At 50.2% G+C, this 12,638-nt stretch overlaps 1 protein-coding gene across 1 annotated transcript in view; it reads left to right on the plus strand.

Moving 5' to 3' along the window:
* Positions 1-12,638, plus strand: part of ITPR1 (inositol 1,4,5-trisphosphate receptor type 1) — a 158,846-nt gene that overhangs the window by 86,102 nt on the left and 60,106 nt on the right. Inside the window, 1 exon segment of the mRNA XM_079316953.1 lies at positions 655-766. Within this exon segment, the coding sequence (XP_079173079.1) occupies positions 655-766 (112 nt within the window).

Genomic DNA, 12,638 nt, shown 5'->3' on the forward strand with positions numbered 1-12,638 from the left:
CTTAAAAATGTGTGTTTGCTGCAGGAGGCAAATGTCCTGAGCAGTTGCACAAATGAGTTAAATATTTTAGCTGGTCCAGTTATTGATACCTGCCTTCACCCCAGGAGTGTTTGTGAGGTGCTGGGTGAATGCATCAGGATCAGTGTTGTCATGGGCATCAGCACAGCTAGAGGGAAGGAAAAGGGAAGATTTCATGGTTGTTTAGAGGGCAGTTCAGAGCAGATCCAGCTTCCCCCATCACCTCCTGGAGGGGTGGGCTCTGTACAGAGGCTGTGGAAGCTGGGCACTGACTCAGTCCCAAGTGCTGGGTGGGATGGATTTGGGATTGCACCCTCCAGGGCTCTCTGTTTTTTAACCAGGTGAAATGGATTTTTTGCTGTTCACTGGTTGTTCTGGAGGACCATCAGATCCTGGATCCCACTGATTCCTTGCTGCCTGTAGCCAGAGGGATTTTTTTTGCCTTTTTCCTACCCAGATTCCTCCCCAGTTTCCCCTGGTAGCTCTCAGGTGTTGCTCTGGAGAGAACACTCCAAACTGGTTTTGTAACAGTATGATGATAAACCTTGTTTGCAGCATACACCAGTTAAGATAAACACATATATCTCTCCCCATTTTTAGAATAATTGCACTAACCTGATTGATGGCTTTTTTCAGGTTAATTAAGCACACAAAGCAGCTGCTGGAGGAGAATGAGGAGAAGCTGTGTATTAAGGTATTGCAGACGCTCAGGGAAATGATGACCAAAGATAGAGGCTATGGGGAAAAGGTAAGGTGCAGTCCATCATTCTGTTCAACACTGCCTTTATTCAGGAGAGGAAAATAAATCTGCTTTTTCCAGCTGTTTTGTATGTGTAAGCACTTCTAGGCTGGAGCAGGGACAAAACATTTTTAGTCAGCTAAAACCTTTCAAATTATATTTGAAGTTAAGCTTGTTTCTGTTGCTTTTCTACGCGAGACTGGCAAGTTTGAATCTAATCCTGCAGTTTCTGGCACTCTAAAACACCAATTTTGTTACCTTTTTCTGAAGGCTATAACCTCTTTTTCTGCTTCCTGGGTCCAGGTGACTCTTCAGGTCATGTAACCCTACAACAAGAGGTTGTTCTGTAGATAATTTCAATTTGTGTACAACTGAGTAATCTTGTTGTGATTTATAGATGGAAACTCTCTATGCACCTACCCATGTTTCTTCTTCCCCTTTCCTACACACAACTCTTGACTGATTGAGAGGAACATTTTTCTGTAGGTACAGACCTGTTCTTTATTTCCACCAGGAGAGTGTGTATGCACCCATATGTTTGTGTTTCTAGAAGTGGTTACAGAGAGATTCTGCTGGAATTCTGATCAGCTGAGGTTCTTCCCATGGCACCCAGAGGGTTCAGAGGAGCACACCCTGCATGAAGGTGTTGGGAGCAGCTGGGAGAGGGGACTGGGGGAAGCAGTGGTGTGGAAGGGCTCTCTCTGCCACTGGGAGGCTGTGCCCAGGAGCAGATGGTGCCTCAGTCCAGTTCTCCCCCAGATGGGTTTGGAGCTGCTGCCTCGTGCTGAATTCACAGCAAAAAGGACAAAAAACTTCAGAGCTGAGGGTTTCATAACAGCAGGAGGGGTTTGCAGCAGCTGCCAGGGAGGGAGATGCTGCACAGGCAGAGGAGCCTGGAGCATCCTGGCCAGCTGGGAGTGTCAGCAGGAGGCAGGAGCAGGACGTGGTGCCAGGGCTCTGAGAGGCAGCAGGGCAGCCTGGCACACAGGGGTGTGCCCATGTGGGCTGCTCCAGCACAGCCAGGAGCACAGGCAGTGCCAGGGAGCAGGAGACTCCCAGGAAAACACCCCAAGGGCAGGGATGGCCAGGGCTGTGCTCCCTGCCCTGCCAGGTGCCAGCCCAGCTCCAGCTGCTGCCTGGGCACTGTCACTGTTCTGAGTTTTGTCACTGTCACATGCTTCTGAGTCCATTCCTCAGCTGCAGGACAGCAGCACATCCCTGTGGGGTGTGGGCTGGGTAGGGAAGGACACAGCTGCAGGTCTCAGTTTGGAGCACTTTGTCCTTCTCTGCCCACGTGGCCAAACCTGTGCTGTCCCCTCCTCAAGGTCTCTGCTCTGAGACATCCCAGCTGGAAAGGAACTCAGGCTGCTCCTGGGAAAGGAGTGGGGTTGCTGATCTTCTGTTGGTGCTGGTATCTCCTGATGTTCAGCACTGGGGTGAGACAGATTCAGTGTGCCCATGGATCACATTTTACACTTGTTCAACAGATCAGTGCATCCTCTCCTGTTAAATCAGCCAGGAGCCACTGTCCCTGTCATCCTGAGTAAGAAAAGCAGTGTCATGCATCTTGTACATGCTATACACCAGTGAAACCCAAATCAGAGCTCTGAGAGTTTTCCTTACATGCAGTCAGCCACTGAGAGATTTCCCAAAATGAAAATTAATTTCTAGGACTTTCTTAGACTTTATTCAGCTCACTTGGATGAAGCAGTACTTCTGGAAACAGCTAACATACCTTGCACCATTCAGACCACAGAGAACCCCACAAGATGCTAAAAAATCTTCAAAGTGTGGCAGAAGCATTAATTTCTGAGGCAGCAGCTCAGTTACATAAGGAGTCAGGATCTGCCTGCCTGTGAAGTGATTCCTGAGTTGGAAGCAGCAGCTGATTGCTCACAGTAGACTGGCAGTAGTAGTAGAACAGCTTTTGCTGTCTGGCTGGGAGCAGTGCAGTCGCATTTATTCTCCCTTGTGACTCAGAGAACTGAATTTAGTCACCACCTAAAAGGCAGCACCTTTTGTTTTTAACATCATCCTGTAGTGTAACAAAAATAAAAGAAGGAAAAAACCCTCTTACAATGTAAAAACCCCACTGCAAATCCTGGAGTCCCTATCCTGGAGGTGGCAGAACTCACCCCTGTGAGCAGCTGATTGACCTCACAAGCACAGAACCATGGGAGGGCTTAAAGATGACCCAGTTCCATCCCTGCCCCAGCCAGGAACACCTTCCATAGCCCAGGGTGCTCCAGCCTGACCTTGAACCCTTCCAGGGATGAGCCAGCCACAGCTTCCCTGTTTGGGCAGCCTGTGCCAGAGCCTCCCCACCTTCACAGGAAATAATTCCTCTGTGACATCCCACCTAACCCTTCTCTCCCAGTGCAGAGCTGTCAGTCCTGTCCTGTCCCTCTCCAGGGCTGTCCCTTCACACCTGTGTCCACCCCCAGGGCTCTGGGAGGTTCTGGCAGTGCTGTGGTTCTGCTGCAGCACCCTGGTGCTCTCTGGAACACCCTGCCTGACACAGGGATGGGGCTGGAGCTCCTGCCTGACACAGGGATGGGGCTGGAACACCTGCCTGACATAGGGATGGGGCTGGAACACCCTGTCTGACACAGGGATGGGGCTGGAACACCTGCCTGACACAGGGATGGGGCTGGAATACCCTGCCAGACACAGGGATGGGGCTGGAACACCTGCCTGACACAGGGATGGGGCTGGAACACCCTGCCTGACACAGAGATGGGGCTGGAACACCCTGCCAGACACAGGGATGGGGCTGGAACACCTGCCTGACACAGGGATGGGGCTGGAACACCCTGCCTGACACAGGGATGGGGCTGGAACACCTGCCTGACACAGGGATGGGGCTGGAACACCTGCCTGACACAGGGATGGGGCTGGAACACCTGCCTGACACAGGGATGGGGCTGGAACACCTGCCTGACACAGGGATGGGGCTGGAACACCCTGCCTGACACAGGGATGGGGCTGGAACACCCTGCCTGACACAGGGATGGGGCTGTTCCTGTCCTGCTGATGTCCCAAATCACCTCACCCTGCTGTGTGTCCCTGAGCAGGGTGAGCAGTGCAGGGGACACAGGTGTGCTCCTGTCACCCTCTGTGCCACAGCTGGGGTTCCCCAGCAGGGAGCAAACCCCATGGGGGGAGAGCAGAGATGTCCAGAAGCCTGTGGGAAGGCTCAAATTTTCCCATCTTGCTGAAGGCTGCTGGCTTGGCAGCTGCTCAGGAAGGCTCAGTGATGGGGAGCATACTGTGCAGTATTTAATAGGCACAAAACTGCTCTGCACTGACAGGGTAGGCCCGACCCAAGTTTTTCACTGTGCTGAAACATGTCATTCACACACGTCTCCAGCAGCTGACTCGCCTCAGCTCTGCAGGATTTGCACTGGGAAGCTCCATTTTCCTTCCCAGGGTAGAAATGCAGCCCCTGCACTGCTGCTGCTGGTGACACTCCCCTGCCCAAGGGTGAAGTCCTTGGCTCTGGGTCAGCCAGCCCACGTGGCTTGTCCCTGGCACAGGAACAAAGGCAGGGTACAGCCTGCCTCCCAAGCTGCCTGGCACAGCATTGCCAGCAGTGTCTGTTCCCTAACCCCTCACTGGCAGATCTGCCTCATGCCCACTGCAAAAATAATGTTGGATTGCAGCATTAAAGTTTTAAATGATTTGTAAGATCCTTACATGAAATTTATGTTTCGTTTCTCTTACTAATCCTTGCTTTCAATTCTTCCCCTTCTTTCTTTCCTGGCAGATTACCATTGAATTGGATAATGCTGAGGTTTTAATTTTATTTCTTTTCTCCAGTGTTGTTTCTATGGTGTTTGTTTTACCAGTAGCCCTGTGATCTGTCCTGTCTCTGCAGCACTGAGCGTTCTGATCTGTGTGCCTGTGTCAGTGAATTAGTGGAGTTTTCAGTCTGCTCTGTGTCTCTCCTGGGAATAGTTACCATAACTAATTCCATATGTCATTACTTGGAATATTAATCCACTGGAGTCATTTTTGGTGGTCTGCAATCAGGTGGTGCCTGGTCAGCATTTAGCACTTGGTCACCTGTGCCATATCTGAAGTGTTATTTATTTTTATTTGTAAAGCTAAACAGTGAGGTTTAATGGTGTCCATGCAGGAGCTGGGAGAAGGGGGGACTGGGGAGAGGGGCAGGTCCCTGTGGAGAGGTTTTGCAGCTGCTTTTCCCAAAAAAGTGACAGTCCTGCAGCCCTAGAACATTCCAGTGCCCTGAGGAGTGACTGGCTTGGGAAGCTTTTCTGGGTGAAAAGCCCTTTTTGAGGGAAAACTTGGAGCTGAGCTGAAGTGGAGCTTTCCAAGGACTGTGTCTGGTCAGGGAGCAGCACAGGGTGGAGGGAGCTGAGCTGCCTCTGCTGTGCAACTTCCTCATCAGCTCAAAAAAACCCTGGTGTGGGCGTGGAATTTGCATAAATGTATAATACTGAGAAAATGATTGACTGGCACCTTATTTTACTGAAATACCACGGAAAAAAAGAAATATTTTCCTTTCAGTGCTTTGTTTCCTGTGTTCTCTCCCAAGCCAGCCTTTTATTTGGAACAAAATTCAACCACTTAAAATGTCTAAAGCATTTCTGACCTTTATTTAGTGGAGTAGGTAATGAATTCTACAGAAAGCAATTTTCGATGTGACTTGTTAATTTTGATGTTCATCACCTGAATTCACTGGGTAAACTTCATTCTGAAAATGAAATATTTGGGGACCTTGCCTGGTGAAATGGATTTGAAAGCCAAACTGTTTGTCACTAAAGCAGACAAACACTGTGCACATCACCCAGAGTTGGCCTGGAGGGTGTTTTCTGTTCAGGGGGGCTTTTAGGGCTGGAGCTGAAGGTCCCTTCCCTAAGAAATGGGTTTCCCATCACTGCTTTCAGCTCAGAGTCTGATTTTGACCTGGAAGAAACATTTCTTGTTGCACAAATTCATTTGCTGCCCTGCCATCACCTCTGAGCTGTGCTGGGATGAGATCCCAAGTGTTTCCAAGCTCCACTTGTGGCATTACAGAGATGCTCTGCTGTCTGTTTCTCTGGGTTTTTTGTTAACAAACCCAGTTTTTCCCCTTTTACCAGGGCTATAGACACAGCAGCCTGCTCTGGTTTCCAGAAGTTAACCTGTAGCACAGAAACATTTCCATCAGGCCAGGTCCTTTGGATGATGTGCTGCTGCAGCTTCCCAGAGAGCAGCACGTGTGTATGTATATAATTTCAGCTTGGAGAAACTTCAGAGAGAAAGTGGAATTGTTTAATTGCAAATTAAGTCATAATGTGAAACTCTTTCCCCTTTGGTTTCTGGCTGTGATGTGCTGTCTTTGCCTGCAGTAAATCAGCCAGAGCGTGCAGAGCAATTTAGGATTTGGTCTGGAGGCTGCAAAGGAGGAATTTTATTGCTCTTTAATGGAGCAAGTGCATGGAAGGAGCAGGTGTGTGTATAACCATCAGCACTGAGCCCTGGCTGTGTAGGGAGAGGGATTCAGGTGGAGCTGGAACCACTGGCAAGCCTCAGAAATCCTGGGGTTTTCTGTTTTCCCTTTTTTCTCTTTGTCAGCCTTAGAGCCATTTAAGGCAAAGAATGCAGAAATCTCCATTATTAGTAAAATTGTTAACTTGCTTGTCTGTCAAAACAATGCACAATTTAATTGTTTTAATCAGTTGAAATGCTCCTTATTCCCTTGGGGGAAACTCCACTGAAGTAAATATTGATGGCATGATTTCATGGTGGCTTTTTAATGTAGGTTATCTTAGTTGTGTCCTGCAAGGTAATCCCAGTGAGCAGTGGTGTTAAAAATGCCAGGAGTGTTTGTTAGTGAAAGCCTTGATAGGAAGTCATGACAGACCCTCTTTAAAGTTGTTGTGAGTGAAGAAGGGAGTGTCCTTTGGAAGTGGGTGAATAATACTGGGATTGACCCAATGGTAGGAAATCCCCTGAGTGTGGGGTTGGCAGCAGCCCTGGACAGTTTTGGGCTGAGCTGGGGGGTTTTGGTGCTGGAGAAGTGGAGTGGAACAGCAGAGGTGGTGCTGTGCTCCTCACTCACACTTGTAGTGAGGGTTGATATGCAATTCCCTGGTGTTGGAAAGGAGGGATGGGGAGGAGCTGCAGTATTCCAAGTGGTACAGCATTGACAGAAAACCCAAAGCATGGAGAGCTGGAGCTGTGCCAGCACCCTGGCCCCATGGCTGTGCTGGGTCTCTGCTGTGTGCTCAGAGCTGGGCCTTGGCTCTGCTGGGGCTGCTATGGCCTCTCCTGGAGCAGGAGATGAAGAGCCCAGGTGTCTGACATTGGCTCTGTGCGGGTGTCTCAGGTGGTAAAGCCAAAACCCCAAGGCGAGGCAGTGTCCTTAAAAGCCCTTGGGCTGAGTTTCTGTTGGTGATCCCTTGCTCTAATCCTGTTCCTGTTGGAGCTGCTGGCTCGAGGTGAATTCTTCCCGAGTGCCACCGAGTGTGAATGTTCACACAACAGCAACAGCTAAACTCTGCTTGTAATTAGACACAACAGCCTAACGTGCTTTAACTCAGTCCCCAGCCCAGTGAGAGGTGCAGCCGTGCTGCAGATTTCCTGCTGTGCCTGGTGATCTGCACCGTGGGCTCCCTGTGCTCCAGCTCCTCCCTGCCTGCCAGCCACGGGGATGGGACATTCCTGTCAGGGAATGGCACTTGGGGACACCCAGTTTCCACCTGCAGTGTGAGCCCTGGGTGCCAAACACCATCCTGAGAGCCCCTGGGTGCTGTGCAGGCAGGGCCCTGTGCGCTGACCTGCAGGTGGCACGCGCAGGATGCCGGTGGCGCTGGGAGATGGCCTACTTTGCCTCCTTTTTATTTTTTTATATTCCCTTTTCCCCTCCCAGCCACATTGCAGTGAGCTGTTCCGCTGGGCACCTGCCAACATTCAGGCAGCAGTTACATAAGAAGAGCTTTTTTTCCTGGAATTTAGGCCTGCTGCTGATGTGTGACCTTCAGCAGGGGCTGCCAGTGACGGCGCTGGGGATGTTCCCAGCCGGGGCTGGGCCTCTGCACCGGGCCTGTGCCCCAGGGAATGGGGGTGCTCTGCTGCCCCAGGGAATGGGGGTGCTCTGCTGCCCCAGGGAAATGGGGGTGCTCTGCTGCCCCAGGGAATGGGGGTGCTCTGCTGCCCCAGGGAAATGGGGGTGCTCTGCTACCCCAGGGAATGGGGGTGCTCTGCTGCCCCAGGGAATGGGGGTGCTCTGCTCCCTCAGGGAATGGGGGTGCTCTGCTCCCTCAGGGAAATGGGGGTGCTCTGCTGCCCCAGGGAATGGGGGTGCTCTGCTGCCCCAGGGAAATGGGGGTGCTCTGCTGCCCCAGGGAATGGGGGTGCTCTGCTGCCCCAGGGAAATGGGGGTGCTCTGCTCCCTCAGGGAAATGGGGGTGCTCTGCTACCCCAGGGAAATGGGGGTGCTCTGCTGCCCCAGGGAATGGGGGTGCTCTGCTGCCCCAGGGAAATGGGGGTGCTCTGCTGCCCCAGGGAATGGGGGTGCTCTGCTGCCCCAGGGAATGGGGGTGCTCTGCTGCCCCAGGGCTGATCCCACACCCTGCAGCTCTATTTCAATTTCCAGGGGTGAAATGGGGGTGCTCTGCTGCACACTTCAGCTCTGCTTCAGTTCTGGGGTGAAAAGGGGGTGCACTGCTTCCCCCCAATCCTGATCCCAACCACTGCAGCTCTGTTTCATTTTCAAATTGAAATGGGGCTGCTCTGCTTCCCCCAACCCTAGGGCTCAGGTATGGCACCCAACCAAATCCAGCACAGAGTTTCCACTGTAGTTATTTAGTTATTTTTTAGGGTTGTGTTGGTGTTTTATCTATTTTTTCAGTAGTGACTCTTCTATATACATCTGATATATCCACAGGCAGCTCTGTCCAGTAAAATGCACTTGCAGACCCACTCAGTCGAGTTTAGGTTTGGGGGTTTTTTCACCTCTTTGTATTAGTCTTGAGGTTTCCAGTAGGTGAAAAGGGAACTGAAAATCCTGGTTCAAAAGGGTTGCCTGAATTAACCTTCTCACTGCTCTTTATCTATGATAAACTAAAATTCCAATGGCTAAGGTGCAAAATGCATGTTTTATGCATTTTTGATGGGAGTAAGGAAATGTATTAACCTCTTCAGAGCTGGAAAGCTGCACTTGGGAATTATTTTCCTTGTAGAAAGCTTACTCTGCAGTCATTTCTCTTGTGTATTTTGCACTTAGACAGTGCTTCACTTGTTATGTCTCTAGCAGAGGAAATGCAGGCGCTCATAAATTTTTGTGGGCTGCCTTATATTTTTTTTTCCCCTTGAGAAATCCTGCAATCTTTGGACTGAATTTTTTTTCTTTTTTTTTTTTTTTGGTGAGCTCCTTGGAAAAGGAGACTGGAATATTTCTTACAGTTGCTTGTCACCAAAAAAATAATAGTTATACCATCTCACTGGTTAGTTAAAACTGCTGTAAAATGTGTTGGGAAGGTGGATCTCATTGTATTCAGTAGAAGTCCTGTAAGATTGAGGATTTAAGGAGGAGGAAGTGGTTGTAAGAGCAGAGACTGAAGTCTCCAGCTCCTGGAAAGTCCCTGCCCAAGTTAAGACATGATTTCTCCACTGAAAACTCTGGGAAGGGAGGGAAGGCATTGCCCATGGCAGATCTTGGTGAGCTTTGTGTGCAGGCACTGGCAGCCCTGGTGCCAGGTTTGCCACCTCCTCAGCTGGCACTGCCCATGCCCTGGGATGAGGGAGGGGGTTCAGCCCTGTCCCTGCCTGTGCTGGGGGCTGTCCCTGTCCCCAAAATCCCTCCAGTGCCTTCTGGGGGAGCTGTGCCCTCCTGCTGCTGCCTGATTCAGGCAGGTCTGAGCTGCTCCATCCCTGAAAACACAAGGTCTGTGCAGTAACGTGGGAAGTCTGTCAAAGCAGTTCAGTGCTCCTGGGTCCCAGTTATTCCCCTCTGCCCTGAAACTTCTCCACAACAAGTCAAATCCTTGCTTGACAAACACCTACAGATCATCTGCAGGGGCTAGAAATTTCCAAATTTCTCCTCAGCTCCACAAGGTAACAGTGTTGGCTTTACAAAGGGGACTTGGCAAGGAAGCTGCACAGAGTTTTGTGGTATTTTTAAAGAGTTATGAAGGACAGCAACATAATTTGTGCTCTAGTCTGTTGCCATGAATCAGACAAGGTGATGCTTTTGCTGTGTGCCTTTCAAGGAAGAGCTGATGGTATTTCAGAGGGAAGAGCAGAGGAGTTCAGAGAAGGGAGGAAAAAGAGGAAAGGGAGTTGCAGGACTCAATCTGAATTCCCACTGGAATTCCAGCTGCTATTGGAGATGGCAATGCAGAGGCTTCAGAATAACATTTATCTGAGATCTTCACTCTAATTCCTTGCATCTGGTTGTACAACCTGCCTATCAAAAGCTTAATGTGCTATTTGGCTGACTCTGCAGTTGTGTTTTTCACTTTTTATTTCCTCCTCTCTGCCAAATGTCTCTCCCTGCCACCCCAGTAATGAGATGCCATATGCATGGAGTTGGGTCAGTTCCTGAATTCACAGATTTGAGGACCAGGAGGGACCTCTCAGTGATGGAACCTGACTTTCTGCACAGCCCAGGGCATCCTGCTCCCCACCATTGAGTTCCATGGAGCCAAATCCATGGAGTTTGGCTCAGCTTCCTCAGAGTGCTCAGTGCTGAGCTCAAGGACCTCCCAGGACAGAGAGAGGGATGTTTGGAGAAAGACCTGAAGGAGTTGTGTGGAGGTTTGGGCAATGTCATCAGCTCAGCAGGCTGAGGTTTGTCCCCTCTCAGTCCTTTGAACTCCAGGGCAGCCTGAAGTGTAGGAGATTTGTGCTTGGAATTGTGCTGGTTTGTGTGTTGTTTTGTCAAAATTCCAGAGTCTGGTGAGGCTGAAGAGAAAAGGACCAAGTTTTTGAATGTGTGTTTGTGTGGTCACACAAATGTGAGTTTTCTGATCAGATTATTTCCCTCCCATTTATTTACAATGTCAGATGTTTTCCAGCCTGTTTTGCTGAAGTCACTCTCTGGAGCTGCCCCAGTCTGTGAACTTCAATCTCCACCAGCCTTTTAAATGCATTTCAAGCCTTTTAAATGCATTTCAAGCCTTTTCACTGCTCGGTGGTCTGGGTGTTCACTGCACAGTTGAATAAAAAATGTGGAGAACAACAATTCTGATGCTTCAGACTTAGATTAAAGTCTTTCTGCCTTTTCCTCAAATCTTTTCCACTCTATCACAGCAGTAGTTTGAGTTTTCTGTGAAGGAAGGATTAGACAACTTTTGTTGGGATTGTTATTTTGAAAAGAAATGAGAATATAAAGAACTCCTCCAGACGATAAAGAAAAAGGATGCAAAGCTCATCTGTATCTCAGAATTGAGATGTAATGAATTCCCCCTGGAGCTGTCACGTGCTCTGTTGATTTTGGGGGGCATCCATCCACTCTGGAGTCAGACAGTCCCTTCTGGAAGCACACATGGCCTGTGCTGGGGAGGAGGATGCTGGAAGCACTGGGGTCACAGAGTCAGGGATTGTGCATCTCCAGTCCTGGATCATGGGGAGTGGTTTATTGGCCAGCCCTGGGGAGTGAAAACTTCAAAGGAAGGGAGGGTTTTGCTCAAGTTGAAAGGAGCTTCCCTATGCTTGTAAAAAGCACAGATGTTGGACTCTGACCAGGCCACCCACTGGGCTCCAGTTGAAAACTGTGTCCTGCTAATCACCTGGCTGTGTTTGGTGTTCCACAAACCTGCCCCTGCCCCCCAAACCAGCACCTTCTTACAGCTGGAGAGCTGAAATATATGGAGGCACAAGAAATCTTGGAAAATTGCTGCTTTGGGCTGCTCTCCCACACTGTCAATCCTGATGAAGCATAAGGTGATATTTGCTGTTGCAGCACACAGGAGAGTGCAAAGTGTAGCACAGCAACAGAAGCTCAGAAGTTCTTTGCTATTTGAACCCATTTTGACTCAAAGAATAACAATTTCAGGTTTTGGAGTTGGTGTTCTTGCTGGCAGATTGCTGAGGGCTGTGCTGCTGTGGATGGTGCATGTGGGCATTGGGTTTGCTCCCAGGTCAGTGTGTGGGGCTGTCTGTGCCACACAGGGAAGGCACAGGAATTTGTGAGCTGGAATTGGTAATTTTAGCTTGGGAAGGAACAAACTAATTTTGTGCTGATTCTTCATCAGTGCTGCCAAATGTAAATGTATGTTTGGTTGAAATGGGGTCAAGGTATCAGCCCAGGAATCCCAGGATGGTTTGGGTTGGGAGGGACCTTAAAGCCCATCCAGTTCCACCACCTCCCACTGTCCCAGGCTGCTCAGAGCTCCATCCAGCACAGCCTTGGACACTTGAAGGGATGGAAAATCATCCAGTTTCTCTGGGAAACCTCTGCCAGTGCCCAGCAGGAAACTTTTGTTTGGAATCCCGAGTCCAGCAGTCATGTCCACTTGACCTGTCAGCTCCAGCCTCCCCATGAGGAAGGGACCTCATTTCCCCTGCAGGGGAACAAGCCCAGTTCCCTTGCTGCTGTTGGCTCCTGGGGCAGGCAGGGATGTTTCCTGTGCCCCAGGCAGGTTGTGCAGGCAGCACAATGCGCCCTGTGAGCTGTCCCACTCCAGCCTGGAGCAGGCAGGGACGGTGTGTTCCTGTGCTTCCTGTGCTCTTGTGCTGCTCTGGTTCAGCCCTCCCTGCTTCCATTTGGCCAGACAAGGGGCCAGACGTGTCCAGGAGCTGTGACAATGCAAGGAAACCACTTCCAAAGGCATGGGAGCTGGCCAGGAGCAAAGTCCCTTAGGAGGAGGATGGAGAAGGGTCTTTTTCCTGGCCAAGGAGCCCCTGCTCGTGGGACTCCTTCCTGGGAATT

The sequence above is a fragment of the Erithacus rubecula genome, assembly GCF_903797595.1.
Source record: "Erithacus rubecula genome assembly, chromosome: 13".
Classification (NCBI taxonomy): domain Eukaryota; kingdom Metazoa; phylum Chordata; class Aves; order Passeriformes; family Muscicapidae; genus Erithacus; species Erithacus rubecula.